Source organism: Hibiscus syriacus, unplaced genomic scaffold, assembly GCF_006381635.1.
Source record: "Hibiscus syriacus cultivar Baekdansim isolate YM2019G1 unplaced genomic scaffold, ASM638163v2 tig00110437_pilon, whole genome shotgun sequence".
Lineage (NCBI taxonomy): Eukaryota > Viridiplantae > Streptophyta > Magnoliopsida > Malvales > Malvaceae > Hibiscus > Hibiscus syriacus.
The window spans coordinates 80,796-98,988 of NW_024062737.1; the positions used below are offsets into that span (position 1 = coordinate 80,796).

Below are 18,193 nucleotides of genomic sequence, written 5' to 3' on the forward strand. Positions count from 1 at the left end.
GGTGACCAAGAAAATCATCCCCGCCTTCATTTTTCTTCCTGTTTTTTCAAAGTATATTTTTTTTCGATACATATTAATATTTATTTAAAATTTTCTTAATTAATTAATAACTCACATATAATGTAGAGGCAACGGTTGAAATATAAAACTTATAGAAAATCAACATTCCTTTTACCATTGAATCTAGTTGATGGATTCTTCTTGAAGTATATTCCATTCAACACCGATTAGGAAATCAACACCCGTTTGATGAGTGATGGTACCTTCATTTAAAAAAATAATTGTTGGGCGATCAAGGGTGTGGATATTTGTGGCCTAAAATGGGCATCTATTTCTGACAAGGATGGAATAAAGGGTGGATGCAACAGCAAGTTTCTGAATCATAGCTTTGCTATAATGGATTCAAACGATAATATTATAAATAAAAAGAAGGAAGAATTTTACTCTAGATGATGAGAAGAAAGATCAAATCCGTGATTTGCACGGAAAAAGCAAGAAAGGGCAGCTCACAGGCAACATAGACGATACATATCTAAGGGACCAGCTTCGATTCTTCCCACTTCTGCTACCTTTAATTAATTTCATACAACTCTGCAATCTGTGTTTCTACGCATCTCTTTTTCGTCATAGTTTTCAGGAGGTTGAAATTTTATTTTATCAAATAATTTAGAAGATTATTTCTTGTAGGTCAAATGAGATTATTTGTGAGACTCGAACCTTAATTCTCATTAACAATAGAGTGTCGAACTCAGATGAAGATTGCTGATCACTCTCCTTTTTATTGAAGATTTTGGAACCCACGAGTGCATTTTCTTTTACTTTTGTATTTTGTTTTTTCCTCGTTTTGGTGTCTTTTATCTTAATACTCTTGTATTTATTTTATCTCTTTACTAAGGCTGGGTTCTCCTTTTTCAGTAAGAACATCATATTATATATATATATATATATATATGCTTCATATTATACTTAAGTTGTCACGTTTAATGTCCAAGTTGATGTCTAAACGAACAAAAGGATTTGATTGAAATAACGTTTGATAGTTGGAGGACTAAATTGAAATGTTTTGAAGTTTGAGACTAATATACAGTTTGAGTCCTATTTTGAGGACTAGACTACATAATGAGTCAGTACACTATTAGCACTTTTTTATTTTTGTCATTGAACTTTTTTTCAATTTCATCACTAAAGTTACAAAATTTATATTTTGGACATCACTAAAATATCTTACCTTTGATTTTTTTTTTCAAAGAACGGATAAGGAGTGACAATGGGTACGAGGATTAAACTGATATAATTTGTAAATTTATAGGATTAAATTTTTACTAAATTGAGAAATTATGAAAACATGAGAATTAAAAATGTTATTATACTGATTTAAAAACTAACACGAACCAAAGCTTGGTATCTTCGTTTTTTTGGGTATCTTCGTTTTGAGAGTGAAATTCCTCGCTGGCCTGATTCCTGACTGAGTTAATCGACGAAAAACCCAGTACTTTGAAACACAGAGAGTAAGATATCATGGCTATTGATGCAATCGAAGCTTCATCTCCTCCCTCTCAACCCCCTTCTAATTTCAGGTATTTCTTCCCCTTTTTTTTACTTATTCCAATAAAACTTAAATTTCTCCGAATTTTTCGATAAGTTTCATGAATTTGCAGATCTTCAAATCAAATTCAACACTTCTACGTGGCCGTCGACAGACTCCACTTCAAAATGGTCCTCTCTCTCTCTCTCTCTATCCCATTAATTTTTTCGATCAACTTCAAATTTTCGTCTTCCCTAAATTTTGAATTAAAACAAACGGAATCAAAATTCGCAGGAGACGTTAATTGATCTCCTAGGAGTGGCGGGTAGACGCACGTGCCTTCCGGTAGTGCTCTGCTGCAACTCACGTGACGAGCTAGACGCCGTCTGCTCCGCCGTCTCGGATCTCCCTTACATTTCCTTGTCTTGTTTGGTAAATTTGTTGCATTATGATAACAACGTTACTATCAATTATGTACTATTAATTTATATATATGTATATATATATATATGCCAGTACAGCGACCAAGCTGAAGCAGAACGAAGTTTAATTTTGGAGAAATTCAGGGAGACAACGATGAAATGGAGCCAACATGTTAAGGTTCAGACGGGAGATGGTCATGAAATTGAAAAAGAAGAGCAGAAATCTTGTATGATCGTATTAACCGATGCCTGCCTTCCCCTTCTTGCTGCTGGAGAATCTCCTATGTTGGCTCGTGTTTTGATTAATTATGAATTACCAACAAAGAAGGTAATTTTCTCGGCTGATAATTGAAACCCCTTAAAGTTTGTATTTTATACGTTGTATTGTTGTTATAGAATCTTAAGTTTAAGATTATGAAACTATATTAAGTTTCTAATGCTGTTTAATCTGGGAACCGAGCTCGTAATGTTGATTGACAACTTGTTGATTCAATTGTATTGATTGCTATAAGACTGATTTGATCACTCGCTGCTGATTTTGGTTCATTAGATTATCAAGAATGCAATTGCTTATTCCGTTCGCCCCAATTATTAGATTGGTGGTGTTTCAGCTGATTAAGTTGTTCAGTGACATTGGTATTATGAAAAATTATGTCGGATTTCAAGGCTTATATGCCAAGTTTTACTTTGTACCTTGGTTTACAATAATAAAGTAGTAAAGCTCAGGTTTGATATCAGTTGCTAATTTATGATCTTGTTCGCTAATCCTGCTTGGTTGTCAATCTACCATACGGTTGAGTTATTCATGGTTAGAATTTGTATATATATTAGCAAGCTCATTTAGTGGTTGTGGGTACGTTCGGACTTCCGAGAGCTTATTCCAGATAGTGAAGTACAATATTTTCATGCTTTTAAACATTGTTTTCAAGTGTTATTACGTGTTGTTTAATAAAATCATGCGTCAAAGATTCATTTTTCCTTATCCTTTTCAACTTGTGTTTGCTTGCAGGAAACATATATGAGGCGATTGACTTCGTGTTTGGCAGCAGGTTTCTTCCTTGCACTAATATGTTATTATTGATACATCATGTTAAATTCCCACAATGATTTACTGAAACATATGCAGATGGAATCGTGATCAATATGGTTGTCGGAGGTGAAGTGGTTACTCTAAAAAGCTTAGAAGAGAGCAGTGGCCTTATCATAGCTGAGATGCCCATTAATGTAAGTGTAATACTTGCTCGCTCACCTTCTTTGACAGATCCATGGTATTTTAGTTAACAAAGAGGCCCAACCAATTGCAGTTGACAACATTCAAATTGAAAAGATAGTCTACTGCCGGTTGCATTTCTTAAAGCTGATGCATCATATCACTTAAGCTGTTATCAATATACACGTTAGGAATACAATATTAACTCTAAACCCGATTCTTTTTGCAGATTTCTGAGATATTGTGATGAACTGATTATTTTCGACCATCTGCTAATTCCTAAACGAGACAGGAGGATCGTTTGAACTATTTAGAGGACTTACAAATGCCCAGCATATCACGTGGTAAATGAGTTGTTGAGACATTAATGTTGAACGTTATTCTTGTGATGATTTATGCACCTCTTCATAGTTTTAGATACAGGCTTCTTAAAATGAACTTTAAGACCTCTAATAACCACAAGGCATACTCTACACAATACTTCATCTAGAACCTAAATGAGCTTACTTTCTCAGCCAAATCGACGACAATGGTTGTTGCCGGCAGTAGAAAACTGCTGCAAAATTGTCATCCTTTTTTATTTTTTTTGGCTGCAACAAGGTATAGTTAGACAGTTTTCGGCCCATGAATGTCTCTAAAAGCGATCTTGCTCTCCTATTGTGGCACTCTGGATAATGTTTTGGCAAAGGTATTTGAAAGTACTCACCTTAAAGCCAAATTCTTAGGAAAGGGCTGCTGCAATTTTTTTAAAACGATTCGATTAGTGCAGCAAACCTTAGAAGAACACTCTTCCTAAATCAGATTTTATAAATTAAATTTAATAACTAATCACCCATTCGCAGGTAAAATATCAAATACAACATTTTATTGCCTTCAAAATCTCTCCAGATTTCGGCTAAGGGAGAATAAAAAATGATTCACACGAATTCCTTCTTTAATACTAGTCTTCCAAATTGGTATTACAACTTTCTATCATTTAGAGGTGGTTTTCATAAAATATAATTCCTTAATTACTCCCCGAGTTTTCTGAAGAACCCGACTCATCGCTCCTTTTCCTAAGCAGTAATCATTTTGAATCGATAAAATTTGAAGGCACGGAAGGTTAAATCTATTAAATTGTTCTAACTTTTGTAGTTACATAGTTGAATTAATAAAGTCGGTATGCCTTTGATTTCATATATATATTAACAATCATTACAAGTGTCATATACTCTTATAGCATACATGTCTAAACAATAAGCATGATTTATTGTCAGACTGTCATGTCAACAACACACAATGTTTTTATTGAAATAATCAAGACTTAAAATTTTACATCTAAATATAATTAAAAAAATAGTATAATTTATTTACATTAACATACATCCAATCATATTTTAAACAAAATATTCCTCTAAAAATTCATTAATTAAATTAAAACATGAATAATCAAAACATTAACCTCCTAAAAAATGAATGAATATATTTTTTTAACAACTTTTATCTAAGGAGTGGGAAGAAGAATTTTTACTCTAAATATATATTGAACTCACAACCTAGAAGGGATGTGAGGTATCAACTAAATTTTTTTAACCAAATACTGTATAGGTTATTGATGGAAACTGAATAATTATTCAAATAGTTTATAAAAAAAATAAGCATGATAGATATTTTGATGATCCAACCCCAATAATATTTGAAGCGTCAAAGTATTATTGAAGCTTAGAATGAAGGCAATTCCCTCCATTAATGAACTAATGTAGTTGGCATATCCCAATATGTAAAACAATATAATATCTTATAAATTAACCAACCAAGAATATTACAAAAAGGAAAGAGATAAGATATGTTACTCCATTTGTATTCGTCATTTTTATCCAAGCATATATGTAACCACAAGTATTATAAATTATTCAAATTAAATTCCATAAAACATAAATAGAAAGGGGGATGAGTTGGGTTTGCATGGGATGAGCATATGGCAGGGTCCCAAGCTTCGGAAATTGCGAATTGAATGAAATTGTGGGCCATCCTCTACAACTTTCAATTGGATCATATCAAATATCAGGCTCCATTTGTTGGACCAATAACTTTTACAAAGAAAAACCCCCCTTTTTTCAGTGAGTTTAATCTTTAGAATTGGTATATTTAATTTTAATTCGAATCGAGATGAAACTGTTGGGTGGTATCAGTGGTAAAATAAAATATTGTCTTCCCTAGAAGATATGATTTTGAGCAGTTGTCAATGATTAATAAAGATTATGAGTATATATGATATTGTAATAATTTTTGCCTATTTTAAAAAAATCGAATCAAGATAACAATTTTTTTTATAATATCTTGAGATATTTAAATGAGATGAAGATGAAATTGCGATAGTAGAAGACATGGGAATAATGTAATATTTAGCGAAGGAGTAAGGGACATGTCTAATAGAGGGGAAGAAAGGATGCAGAGAAGAGGCATAGAATTGTATAATATATGATAGGAGTCCTTTTCCTTTGTCCCTACGCCACGATCTCCTCCTTCCCACCGAAGGAAAGATCGAAAGGAATCAACCATCCCGAAAGAAGGGTCATGGCCTGCCTCTTGTCCTGGTCCCCTTTCCTTTTTTTATGTACACAATTCCTCTAATTCTCATTGCCACCCATCACCCATTTCATTCATTAATTAATTCCCAACAATCATTGCATATATCACTAATTTTTTTTATTCATAATAAACTTTTAACCCTTCCAATTCCATCTTTGGAGTTTTGGAAACATAAGTTAATAAGCATATGTAAACTGCAAGTAAAATGGTATAATTTTAAAGACATTTAAAGTAAATAATGTCTAACAGGTTAAAAAGTATATATAAATTGCAAATAAAATGTATATTGTATCATCGACAATGACAAATTAAATTAAATTAAATATATTATACTCTTTTTATACTAATTCATCTTATTTTCAATAAAATAAATTCACTCTAAACATCTTCATATTCTCATTTATTCAAAACAAACAGATTGGTCTTTATCTAATAATAAAAGTATATACACATTTTTTGCACAAAAAATATCAGTCATGATCCGATTTTGACCCAACGAATGGACTGATGTTGTAAAGAGAAATGAAGGGAGAACTAAAAGTATCTTTCCCTATTATTTTCACCTACAAATTATACTACTATAATTAGGATCATAGTGTTTCTCAAACGTAATTATCTTTCTAGTTTCATCACCATGGAATGACATTTGACACAGAAGAGTATGTAAATGTAAAACGGGTGATTTGGTCATATCTTAAATCATTCGGGGACAGGTAGGAATTATGATGGGGAGAGACAACGAAGATGTTCAACCGATGCAATGTGCCTTAAACTGATAAAAATGTGTGGATGTCATCATTTTAATTATTAATATGATAAATGAAGGCTCATAATTTTCGTGAACTTGGCAAGTACAATCAGCAAATATCTTGTCATAAATGAAAACATGTATTTATTGATATGAATTCTCTCTTTTATCTGATTAATTGTTATAAACTGTCAAATCTTTATATTTAATATACATATTATATCATATATATATACAATTAATAAATTATGTGATGTTTTACGAGAAGGAGAACAAACATACTTATCAAATTTACATGCACACTGCAATCTGTTTATATGAATTTACCCAATAACTAAACATGGTATCTATGATGATACAAGATAAATGTGTTAATATAGCTTAAGACTACGTATTAGTATTTGCTCTTGTTATACAAAAAATATTATAAATTATATGTTTAGTATCTAAATTATTACTTTTATTATATTTTTGTACTCAATTTTTTTTTTCATACTATACTAAACGTTCAGTTTATGTTTCAATTTGGTACTCCGCCTTTCAAATATTAACAAAACCGCTGATGCATTTTTTTCTCAATGATGATGTGGTATTACCTTATGATGTGTCATCATCATTGTTAAGTTTTTAACGACGAATATCAAAATGAAATCTAAACTAAATGTTATGAGTGAATTTGAAGAAAAAAATTGAATACTAAAACGGAACAAAAACAACAATTCAAATACTAAACATGTAGTTTATCCAAAAAATTATGTGACATATATAGTTTTAAAAAATTAATTATATAATTGATGAATGTACACCAACTATAAATTTTTACATAATTTTGATAAAATCAAATTGGTTATTTTGTATGAACCATAAATTTTAATATTGTAGACACCCATTTTCTTAAAAGATAGGACTAGCAAGAGTTTCTCTCCTAGAAGGACTTTTTCACCACCATATCTTTTAAAGCAATAACCACACCAACAAACGTGCAACAATCGAGCAAGGAGTCTAGTTGCATTAGGATTCTATTGTTAATAAGATTCTAAAAATAGTTAGTTTTTTTCACTATAAATACATGTAATCCTCCCAATTTGTAACACACGATTTACATACAAAATACAGAGGAAAGCACGGAAAATATAAAATCAAAACTATTGTAAACGATTCGAAAAAGAAATAAAATGTAGCATCTTTTTTACTTTTGATTCAATCTCTTACATTTACGTTTTAATTATTATTATTTTATTTATTTAATTTTATTTATACGCACATTTCTCTTGTTATTCATTTTATTTATTTATTTATTTATTTATTTTTCTTTTTTTGCATGTAATATTTTTTACATTTTATGCATTTTCTTTTTTACTTTAGTATATATTTTTATTTTTTTAGATTATATATATATATATATTTTTTTTTATTATCAGTTTTATTAATTTATATATATATATATTTACTATTTATTTATTTATTATATATATATATATATATATTATTTTTACTTTTTTTTTTATTTTTTTTACTTTTTTATTATTTTATTTATTTTATTTATTTATATAAATATATTTTTTCTTTTTCTTTATTTTTTTATATTTATTTTACTTACTATTTTATCTTTTCTTTTCTTTTTTTATCTTATCTTTTATTTAATTTTTTTTCATTTTAATTTAATTTTTTTATTTATTTCTTACCTTTTTATCTAACATGGATTTTTGACTTTCTTAAAGTCACACCTTTAAAACTATCTAAGGTAAGTAATTGTGATCGTATTTTTACCTTTTAATTTTAAATTACAATTTTCTTAATTTAAGACAACCGACAAATTAATTGGTACCGAAAAGGCGGTTCAAGGGTGCTAATCATTCCTTGACCGTAACCGACTCCCGAACCGGACACATTTCTGGTAAAAACGCAGATCATGTAAGATGGTGTCCAACCCACCTAAATTCGTTTTAAAGTGGTCGATGACGACTCCCAACCCAATTATTTCAAGTCGAAGCCCAATTCGGACCCCAACCGAGGGCCCAACCGAAAGACGGTTACGAAAAAAATATATATATATATATATATAATTTATAGAGTTGATGGTTAAAAGTTTTACTCCATTAGATTATGTATTCATTACCTATTAGGAATAAAAATTTCACTTTCCTTGATTATAAATTGTTAAAAAAAATTAAATTAGAGTAGAATTTAATCATATTTAAACTCACTCTTGTCATTTACTCTTCTACGGATACCCATGTGAGAGACAAAACAGTGAGTGTTTTTATGAAGGGAATGATTATTTACAGAGCATTTTTCTTTCCGAATGATATATGTTCTGTTTGTTCGACAGCTTTCCATGTTTGGCATTCGGAGAAAAGACTGATTCACTGCCACTGCCACCATTTTGTTCTCCAAACGAAAGCTTAGGCTTCAGCTCACCTCAGCACTTATTTTTTTTAACTTATCTTTTTAGAATGGAGCCATTATAGTGTACCTACCGACGCCACGCCCCAAACAAAACGACGAACCACCTGCATGATGGCCTCGCCTCCGCCCCACACTCGTCCATTTCTCAGCCACCTTAACCCTAACCCACCCTTTCTGTTTTTCTCATAAAACACCAAAACAAAAAGAGAATTCAGCCGTACTACTCTCTAAGCTCTCTAGCTTTACACTACTAGAAAATAGAGAAGCTTCCTCTCTTGTTTTTGCATGTTTTTGTTTAGATTTTAAGAACAATGAGTGATCAGGGAGTTCCGGATTTTTACAGTTTTACTACTGCTCCTTTGTTGGTCAATGAGGATATTAATGATGTTAAGGATGATGATGTTTCACCTGAGGAACAAGATTCCTTGCAATGCCACTGTCAAGCTTTTCGACCATCGCTTTCAAAGGTAAGTAATTAGTTCGACAGTGATGCCATTGTTGCTTGTTTTTCTTCTTCTTCGTACTTGGTTTTGAAGAAAGGAGATAAACCCAATGCCCCAGAATGAAATAATATATTTTTTGTCTTTGTTTTTTTCTCTCAGGTGATTGAAGAGATCAAGCAGCTTTATGCCGTAGCTCTGCCAATGATCATTACCGGTCTTCTTCTCTATGGAAAATCAGCCATATCCATGTTTTTCATGGGAAAATTGGGCAAAGAAGCATTGGCAGGAGGTTCTATGTCGATTGGTATCGCTAACATCACTGGCTACTCTGTTATTTCTGGCCTTGCACTGGGGATGGAAGCCATTTCCTCTCAAGCCTGTGGAGCCAAACAATGGCCTCTTATGGGCCAAACCTTACAACGTACCATCGTTATTCTCATATTAGCCTGTTTGCCCATTTCAGTACTGTGGCTAAACATCGAGCCCATCCTTCTCTTTTGTGGTCAAAACCCAGATATCTCTTCTGTTGCATCTACTTATCTTGCACTTTCTCTCCCAGATCTGCTCTTCCAATGTATTATAAACCCTCTTAGGATTTATCTAAGGACCCAAAACGTAACTCTCCCTCTTATGCTCACTGCTGCCTTTGCACTCGCTTTACATGCTCCCATCAACTACATCCTTGTCTACCATCTTAGCTTTGGGATTCGAGGCATAGCTGTTGCTGTAGCCTTGACAGATTTGAACTTGCTCATAACACTTTTGTTTTATCTATGCTTCTCTCGCATCTGTGACAAAACATGGCAAGGCTGGTCACTCGAGTGTTTCGATGAATGGAAGCCGATACTTTCCTTAGCCATCCCCAGTTGCATGTCCGTGTGCTTGGAATGGTGGTGGTACGAGCTCATGATAGTCCTTTCGGGTCTTCTCACCAACGCCTCCGAGGCCGTCGCCACGATGGGAATCTTGATACAAGCCACCTCGCTCATCTACATCTTCCCTTCGTCTTTGAGCCTCGCGGTGTCGGCTAGGGTAGGTTACGAGTTGGGAGCCAATCAGCCTAGCAAAGCCAAAACCACGTCGATGGTTGCCTTGTCGTGTGCCGTGTTCAGTAGCTTCACGGCTATGTTATTCATGATAACGATGAGGAACGCATGGGGACGAATCTTCACCAACGACAAAGCCATTTTGTCGTTGACGGCAATGGTGATGCCAGTCGCGGGGCTCTGTGAGCTAGGGAACTACCCGCAAACAACCGGGTGTGGGGTGTTGCGAGGGAGCGCGAGACCAACTTTGGGTGCCAACATAAACTTGGGATCTTTCTATGGTGTTGGATTGCCAGTTGCACTTTTAATGGGCTTTGTTATAGATGTTGGTTTATTGGGACTTTGGTTCGGTTTACTAGCGGCCCAAGTTGTGTGTCCCATATACATGCTCGTAGTCGTGGCTCGAACGGATTGGCGGGTCCAAGCAACAAGAGCTGGACAGCTCGCTGGTATTAATGGAGATGAAGCTGAGGAAGAGAATAAAATCCAGGTATTAATATCAGTAATGGTTGGGAATTAGCTTGAGTTTTATGTAGTGTTCAACTACTTTAAATGGTTAGTGCTTTTAGTTAATGTTTTCCTTTTTGGAATTCAATTTGTTAAAAACTTTGTATATTTTGTGTTTGTGAGATATTGTTTTGTAAATAGGCTTTACATTTTGGTTCTGCCTTTTCTTCTTCTTTGAATATGAACAGTGAAAGCAAAAAATGTGTAATGCAGGTGACTAGGACTGTAACAGTTGAGTTTGGTTTTGAAAGAAAAAAATGTGTGGTTAATGTATAATATGGTATTTTAAAAATTAGATTGAATAATTATTGAATTTTAATTTAGTTGATATTATTACTATTGTAGTAATATTTTAATGCCCGTGACTAGGACAGTAACAGTTCAGTTTGGTTTGGTTGTGAAAAAAAAGTGTTGTTAATGTATAATAATATGATGTTTTAAAAATTAGATTGAATAGTTATTTTAGTTGATATTATTACTGTAGTATCGTAAAGATGAACTCAAACACAAGAGTACAATATAGTTATCCAAAAAGATACGTCATTCTAGATCAAATAGTAACGTTGAACATAAATTGTGTTGTTGGTTGCATTAGTTATTCTTAAACTATTTGATGACGGCATAAAATAATTGTAAAGCTCTTAACGTGTTAGGATGTCAGGTTTTAAGTTCCTATTATAATATCATAGACCATGATTCGAATTTCGTTTGTTCTAACTTTAAAAACTCATAATGCTAGTAGTTCGTATTATGTAACGAGGCTTAATTTTAGGCTTCCTTTTCTGGAATTTCCTCTAGTTTCAATCCAGATTGTGTGTAATAATATGTGTTTAGCTTTTATTTTTGCAATATGAATGGATAATTCTACATAATTTCCTTCCATTCTATTTATATTTTAGGGTAAACTACATGGTGACCACTCAATTATAGTCAAAGATCATTTTGAGCATCGATATTTTAATTTGATCAATCATACCATTAAACTATTTAAATGCTTCAATCAAGCCACATGCTGTTAACATTTAACGGAGTAGGTGACGTGGCCGTTAAAATATTTTGGTATAATTACACAATTAGTCCCAATAACTTAATAAATTAAAATAAATTTAATCATCGAATCAGGAGATGTCACGTGTCATTAGTGACACCTATCATGACATGTGTCGTTATTCGATTAGATGACTATTTTTTTTAATTTAATAAAATTATTTTCCACCAATTAGAGGGTGACACGTGTCACGGGTGAGAGGAATCAAACCCAAGATGCTTGGTTGGAATAATAGAAACAAAACCATTGAGCTAAGACAACCATTTGATATGCTTTGGACAACAAATAATATATCTATTATATCTTAGGGGCTGTTTGTTTACTTCAGAATGATTAAGCGCTGAATGATTCAAATGCTGAATGATTCAGAGGCTCTGAATGGTTTGGCTCTGAATGTGACATGTTGTTTGATAACTGGCTCTGAATGATTCAGAATGTACTTATGTGATGAATCATTTAGCACTGTTTTGCTGAATCAGTCAGCACTGAATCGTTCAGAGGTGCGAAACAAACGCGCTGAATGCTGAACTGGACTTCTTTCCCCTGGCGGAGGTTGAAGGCTCTTTCGTTGTAAACCTCCCGCGTCACGTGTTTGAAGAAGGGATTCATGATTGGAAGTATGCTTTGGTCGGGCAGTTTGTTGGAGCTACTCTAAATTTCAGTTACTTGCAGAAGATTGTCGAGCTGATGTGGGGTAAAGCTTCTCATGTTAAGGTTAGCTTGGTTGAACTAAACTTGTTTGTGTTTTCATTCATTAATTCTTCTGCCAGGGACTGGGTTTTAGAAAATGGTCCCTGGCACGTTCAACATAAGCCATTATTCCTTAGGAAATGGAAGCCAAATTTGAAAGAACTACATTTCGATTTAGTTAGAATGCCTATCTGGATCCAGTTGTTCAATATCCCTTTGGAGTTGTTTTAAAAAATGGGGTTAAGCTACATTACAAGTGCAATTGGCAAACCTTTGCTTATGGATTCGATCACGGCATCAAGAGAGAGACTAGTATTTGCCTGAGTCTGTGTTGAAATCCCAACTGGATCCAAAATTCCTGATCACATTGATGTTCTGCTTTGCGATAACACAGTGGCTAGAATTAATGTCAAAGTTCATTGGATGCCTCTCTCTTGTGGTGATTGTGGTCGTTTTGGTCATTCGGGTAAATTCTGTCCTCAGGGGGTTAAAGTTGTTCAAGCTTGGAGAGTAAAGGAGTATGCTAAGTCTGATGGCCCCATTAATAGTATTGAGGTGGAAATAGTGGATGGTTTAGATACTGGAAATAGTATTATGACTGGTAATTCTGTTAATCAGCCTCATGATGTTACACCTACTGTAATGGATGGGTTGGATATTGGTAATGGTAAGGAGGTTTGCATTTCTGACAATCAATCTGGTGCTACTCTCTCTACTATAGTGGGAGGGTCTTGTAGTGTGGCTGAAAATGATAGCATTGGTAAGGAGAAAGCCTTGGATATCTTACAGCCTACTCAAGCAACCGTTACAGTAGCTACTAGCCAGGGTAGCAACCCTCAGCTGAAAAGGGGCAAAGGTCGACCTGATAAGGAGAGGGGTAAAGTTTCATTGGGTGGGTCAAGGAATAAATTTGAGGTTTTCAATTCCATTGACCCTGAAAACTTGCTGGTGGATTCTGGAAGGAAGCAGAGAATTACCTCCCTGGGTGTTGAGAAAATTGTTCAAGACTTGAAACTTAAGAAAAAGAAATATGTTGGTAAAGTTAAAAAATTGGAAGAAAGTTTTGCGTTTTGCTTCTGGAACATAAGGGGCTTTAATAACCCCCTTAAGCAAAGCAAAGTTTTGCGTTGGGCTGCTAGTTGTCAGATTGGTGTCTTGTGCCTTTTAGAGACAAGAGTAAAAGAGGATAAAGCTGGAATTATTCTGAAGTAGAGTTTTGGTGATTGGGACTCATGTTGCAATTATAATCATGCCGTTAATAGCCGTATTTGGGTCCTTTGGTTGAAAAGTTTGAGTTGTACTGTCTGCTCAGTTTTTGATCAATGTGTATCAATTAGAGCTGATTTTGGGGGTAAGGTTCTTTATATTTCTGCTATATATGGTTCGAATAATGGTGCTCTTTGAAGACAACTATGGAATCAGCTTAGGCTAATGGAGAATACTGTGGGCAGTGATCCCTGGTTGTTTGGAGGCAATTTTAATGTCATTCTCAACCCTAAGGAAAGTTCAACCCCTGTCAATGCTAGCTTGATGACTGGCATTTTTGAGTTCCAGCATTGTGTTGAGGAGATGGGACTTTCTGACCATTCTTTCATAGGCCCCTTGTTCACGTGGTCTAACAAACATCAGGACAACTTCCTGGCTCGCAAGCTTGATCGATTTCTCACTAACTCTGGCTGGTTTGGATCCTTTGTAGACTCAGAGGTTGAATTCCTGGCTCCAGGTGACTCTGATCACTGCCCTGCCTTTGTCTGGCTACATAAACTTGTCCCTGCTGTTAGGCCAAAACAGTTCAAGTTTTTCAATTTTTGGGCCTTGCACCCTAGGTTTTTGCAAATCGTGGAGGAGTCTTGGCAGGACCCAACAGAAGGTAATCTAGCTCAAGCTTTGTTCTTAAAGCTTAAGGGATTGAAATGTTGTCTTAAAGACTTTAATAAAATATATTTCAATGATATTTCGAGCCGGGTAAAGCAAAAACATGAGGAGCTGTCAAAAATCCAGTTAGCAAACTTGGATTTTGGTACTGTTGGTAACTGTGCTAATATGGAATGTGAAGTTGAAAGAGAGCTAAAAATTCTTGAGGAAACAAAACTGCTTTTCTATAAGCAGAAGGCAAAATCTAACTGGATTAAGGAAGGGGATCAGGGCAGTCATTTCTTTCATTCCATGGTTGCCAGCAAGAGGAAGAGCTATACCATCAGAGTGCTCTTTGATCAGAATGACAGAAGACTGGACTCTTTTGAAGACATGTCTAGCGAGGTCATCGTCTTCTTTAAAAACCAGCTTGGGATGATTGACCCTAATATCAAGGGCTGCAATGTTAGCACCATGAGAGACCTACTTGGGTATTTTTACCTATGGGTACTGCTAACTCCTTGTGTAGAGCAGTTTCTGATGAGGAGATTAAGAAGGCTATATGGGGTCAAGGGAATAACAAATCCCCAGGACCAGATGGATATAATCCTTATTTTTCAAGAAAACTTGGTCAATTGTTCGTTAGGATTTCAAGGCTGCCATCATAATACTGTTTTGAAGCTTCTCTTATTCTGCCATCTTTTAATGCAACTGCTATTGTCCTTGTACCTAAGATTCCTAATCCAAGCACTATCAAGGACTTCAGGCCCATCTCATGTTGTTCTGTGATCTATAAAACAGTTACCAGAATTCTAGTTAATAGAATGTATGTTGTTTTTCCTGGAATGATAACTAAATATCCTATTGCATTTGTCAAAGTGTCAAGCATAGTTGATAATACACTTCTTGCTCAGGAGATAATTAGGGGGTATGCTAGGAAGAATAATTCCCCGAGGTGTGCACTAAAAATCGACCTTCAAAAGGCCTTCGATTCACTTAACTGGAGTTTGTTAGTGTCATTCTCCATTCACTGGGGTTACCTGATAAATTCATAGTCTAGATCTGTGCTTGTTTCACCAATCCTTACTTTCTATTGTGCTTAATGGGAGCCTTGTTGGTTACTTTAAGGGTGCTAGAAGGGTTAGGCAAGGGGACTACCTCTCACCCTATCTTTTTATCCTAGCTATGAGTTTATTATCCAAACTACTGAATACAGCTGCTTTGAAGGGGATTTTTCACTTTCATCCTAAGTGCGGAAGATAAATCTAACTCATCTTTGTTTTACTGACGATCTCCTCATATTTTGTTAGGGTACTATTGACTCTGTAATGGGTGTGCAGTCTGTCTTAGATACCTTTTACTTGCTATCGAGGTTGAAGCTTAATGCTAGCAAGTGTGAAATGTTTACTGCTAGTGTGCCTGCTGATCTGTGGGCTCTCATTCGAGAGGTTATAGGCTTTAAATTAGGTGTTCTCCCGGTGAGACACCTTGGAGTCCCTTTGGTGACAATGAAGATTTCGATCAAGGACTTTCAATGCTTGATCGATAAGATTAGAGCCAAATTAAACTCGTGGGCAAATAGACACCTAAGCTTTGCTGGCAGGTTGCAGCTGATACATTCTATCCTGATTAGTATGGCCAACTTCTGGTGCAGGCAGATGATCCTCCCCCAATCTATAATTAAGAGAGTTGAGTAGCTTTGCTCCTGTTTCTTCTGGAGAGGGGCTGACTTGTCTGCAAATGATGCTCGGGTTAGTTGGAGACAAATTTGTCTGATGAAGTCTGAAGGGGGACTGGGCATTCTTGATCTAGGGGGCTAGAATAAAGCTTGTATGGTGCTCATTATCAAAAAGCTACTAGCTAATGAAGGCTCCCTGTGGATGGCTTGGATCCATGCGTATGTGATTAAAAATCTGGACTTTTGGCAGATGAGTATCCCCCAAAATACCAACTGGTACTTCAGAATAATTCTCAAACTGAGGCCCGATATCTCTAATTTATTTGCTGATCCTGGTTGCAACCTTATATGGGATGACTTATGCATACAGGGGCTACAGTTACTTGGCACAAGTTGGTCTGGTTCCCATGTCGTATCCCTAAGTATAACACCATTTTGTGGATGGCTGCTCTTTATAGGCTTCCCACTCGATCGAGGTTTATGCGAATGGGCCTGAGTATAGATAATATCAACTGCTTATTATGTGGCACTGAGCCTAAGACTCGCAACCATCTGTTTTTTGGATGCAGTTTTGCTAGGGATATGTGGGGGAATGTTCTGTCTTTGTGTGGGATTAATCGATGTGTGAGTGCTTGGGACAAAGAGCTGGCCTCAGCTTCTCAACTTTTCAAGGGTAAAACTCTCATTGTGCAACTGCTGAAGCTGGCACTTGCTGGCCATGTGTACAACATCTGGAGGGAGAGAAATAGCAGACTATTTGGGGGTAGAGCCAGACCGGTGGGTGATGTGCTGAAGGATATGATTCCATTCGTTTTCGACTTAGTGAATGGTCTATTAGCAGAGTCGACCAAAGGAACGTTTCCCTGTGTGCTAACTGGGGTATTTGAGCTAGCTGCTGTTTTAACCTTGCTTCCCTGTTGATTTTAGTTGTGTTATTTGTTGTTTATGTGACACTCAGTTTCTTGTAGCAGGTTTTCCTGCTTTCTTGGGTAATGAAATGAAATTATCTAAAAAAAAGATAAAATAAATATTTTAAATAAAAATAAAAATAAAATATATTTAATAAGTTAAAACAAAAACAAAAGATAATTTTAAAATTTAAGATATATAAAATATTCTTAACTTTGAGTAAAACATTTATATACTAAGATACACTATATATATAATTTGTTGTTCAAAATAAATTAATTGGTTGTCTTGGTTAAATGGTATGTCTCTTATTCCTTTAACCAAGTGTCTTGGATTTGATTCACCTAGCCCACTTAATTGAGTTGATTTATTTTCTTTCAACCAGAGGGTGTGTCACCCTCTGATTGGTGGAAAATAAATATATTAAATTAAAATAAATTTAGTCATCTAATAATAGGACCAAATTGAAAGGACATATAAGTTTCAGGGACCAATTTTGTAATTATAGCAAAATATTTTAACGGCATGTGGTTTGATTGACGCATTTAAATAGTTCAATGATCTGATTGATCAAATTAAAACATCGGTGTTCAAAATGATTTTTGACCATAATTGAATGGTCCCTGTGTAGTTTACCCTATATTTTATACAATGTGATATTTGAAAGAATTATATCTACTCTACAAAATACAAATTTCTGATTTATAAAAAGTGAAATCAAAGCCAACCCAATTTAAGCAAATAAAATTATACCATGTATCGGTTCGATTTAACCCACCATCCATCCTCCTACGGCCAAAAAGTAAAGTTTGCTTACACAAGTGGATCAAATTAATCCCACCAACAAAGGGATCACTAATTGATTCAAAGTGCATGGTTGATATATGCAGAAAAGGCTATAAACATCAAACCACAAGACTGGAAAGGAAAGGAAAGCAAAGCAAATTCTTGAGATACAATTTGTTACTATAATTGATTGATGAAGTAACAATAATAGTAAACAACTTGTTCAACGAGTTGCAAACAAGACATTAATAAACTTACAGAAATCATTACGTATGAATAGAAACAATGAAATCTATTTTAAAAGTCAATAAAATTGGGAGGACTGGCGTTGGTGGTACACCTACAAT

At 34.7% G+C, this 18,193-nt stretch overlaps 3 protein-coding genes across 3 annotated transcripts; all 3 read left to right on the forward strand.

The window, feature by feature from the left end:
• The first annotated feature begins 1,416 nt into the window (after nucleotides 1-1,416).
• LOC120125684 (eukaryotic initiation factor 4A-like) lies at nucleotides 1,417-3,569 on the forward strand. The gene is made up of 7 exons (XM_039144049.1): nucleotides 1,417-1,577; nucleotides 1,659-1,716; nucleotides 1,820-1,957; nucleotides 2,042-2,275; nucleotides 2,957-2,996; nucleotides 3,074-3,171; nucleotides 3,387-3,569. Exons 1-7 carry the CDS (start codon nucleotides 1,519-1,521, stop codon nucleotides 3,402-3,404), a joined length of 645 nt encoding a protein of 214 aa, XP_038999980.1. The 5' UTR covers nucleotides 1,417-1,518; the 3' UTR covers nucleotides 3,405-3,569.
• Nucleotides 3,570-9,173: 5,604 nt separating this feature from the next.
• Nucleotides 9,174-10,947, forward strand: LOC120125685 (protein DETOXIFICATION 49-like). Its single transcript, XM_039144050.1, has 2 exons — nucleotides 9,174-9,352; nucleotides 9,488-10,947. The coding sequence occupies exons 1-2, from the start codon at nucleotides 9,197-9,199 to the stop codon at nucleotides 10,892-10,894; spliced, it is 1,563 nt and encodes a 520-aa protein (XP_038999981.1). The 5' UTR covers nucleotides 9,174-9,196; the 3' UTR covers nucleotides 10,895-10,947.
• Nucleotides 10,948-14,050: 3,103 nt separating this feature from the next.
• On the forward strand, nucleotides 14,051-17,072 carry LOC120125690. Its single transcript, XM_039144055.1, has 3 exons — nucleotides 14,051-15,103; nucleotides 15,784-16,076; nucleotides 16,721-17,072. Exons 1-3 carry the CDS (start codon nucleotides 14,051-14,053, stop codon nucleotides 17,070-17,072), a joined length of 1,698 nt encoding a protein of 565 aa, XP_038999986.1.
• The last annotated feature ends 1,121 nt before the right edge of the window (nucleotides 17,073-18,193 follow it).

What these genes read in the sequence shown, in the direction of transcription:
- LOC120125685 (XM_039144050.1), top strand. Translation starts at nt 9,197, where the DNA reads ATGAGTGATCAGGGAGTTCCGGATTTTTACAGTTTTACTACTGCTCCT. An exon ending in TTCGACCATCGCTTTCAAAG is followed by an intron (nt 9,353 to 9,487) that starts GTAAGTAATTAG and finishes TTTTTCTCTCAG; the next exon opens with GTGATTGAAGAGATCAAGCA.
- LOC120125690 (XM_039144055.1), top strand. Translation starts at nt 14,051, where the DNA reads ATGGAGAATACTGTGGGCAGTGATCCCTGGTTGTTTGGAGGCAATTTT. An exon ending in TTATTTTTCAAGAAAACTTG is followed by an intron (nt 15,104 to 15,783) that starts GTCAATTGTTCG and finishes ATATTTTGTTAG; the next exon opens with GGTACTATTGACTCTGTAAT. An exon ending in CACCTAAGCTTTGCTGGCAG is followed by an intron (nt 16,077 to 16,720) that starts GTTGCAGCTGAT and finishes TTTTGGATGCAG; the next exon opens with TTTTGCTAGGGATATGTGGG.
- LOC120125684 (XM_039144049.1), top strand. Translation starts at nt 1,519, where the DNA reads ATGGCTATTGATGCAATCGAAGCTTCATCTCCTCCCTCTCAACCCCCT. An exon ending in ACAGACTCCACTTCAAAATG is followed by an intron (nt 1,717 to 1,819) that starts GTCCTCTCTCTC and finishes CAAAATTCGCAG; the next exon opens with GAGACGTTAATTGATCTCCT. An exon ending in ATGAATTACCAACAAAGAAG is followed by an intron (nt 2,276 to 2,956) that starts GTAATTTTCTCG and finishes GTTTGCTTGCAG; the next exon opens with GAAACATATATGAGGCGATT.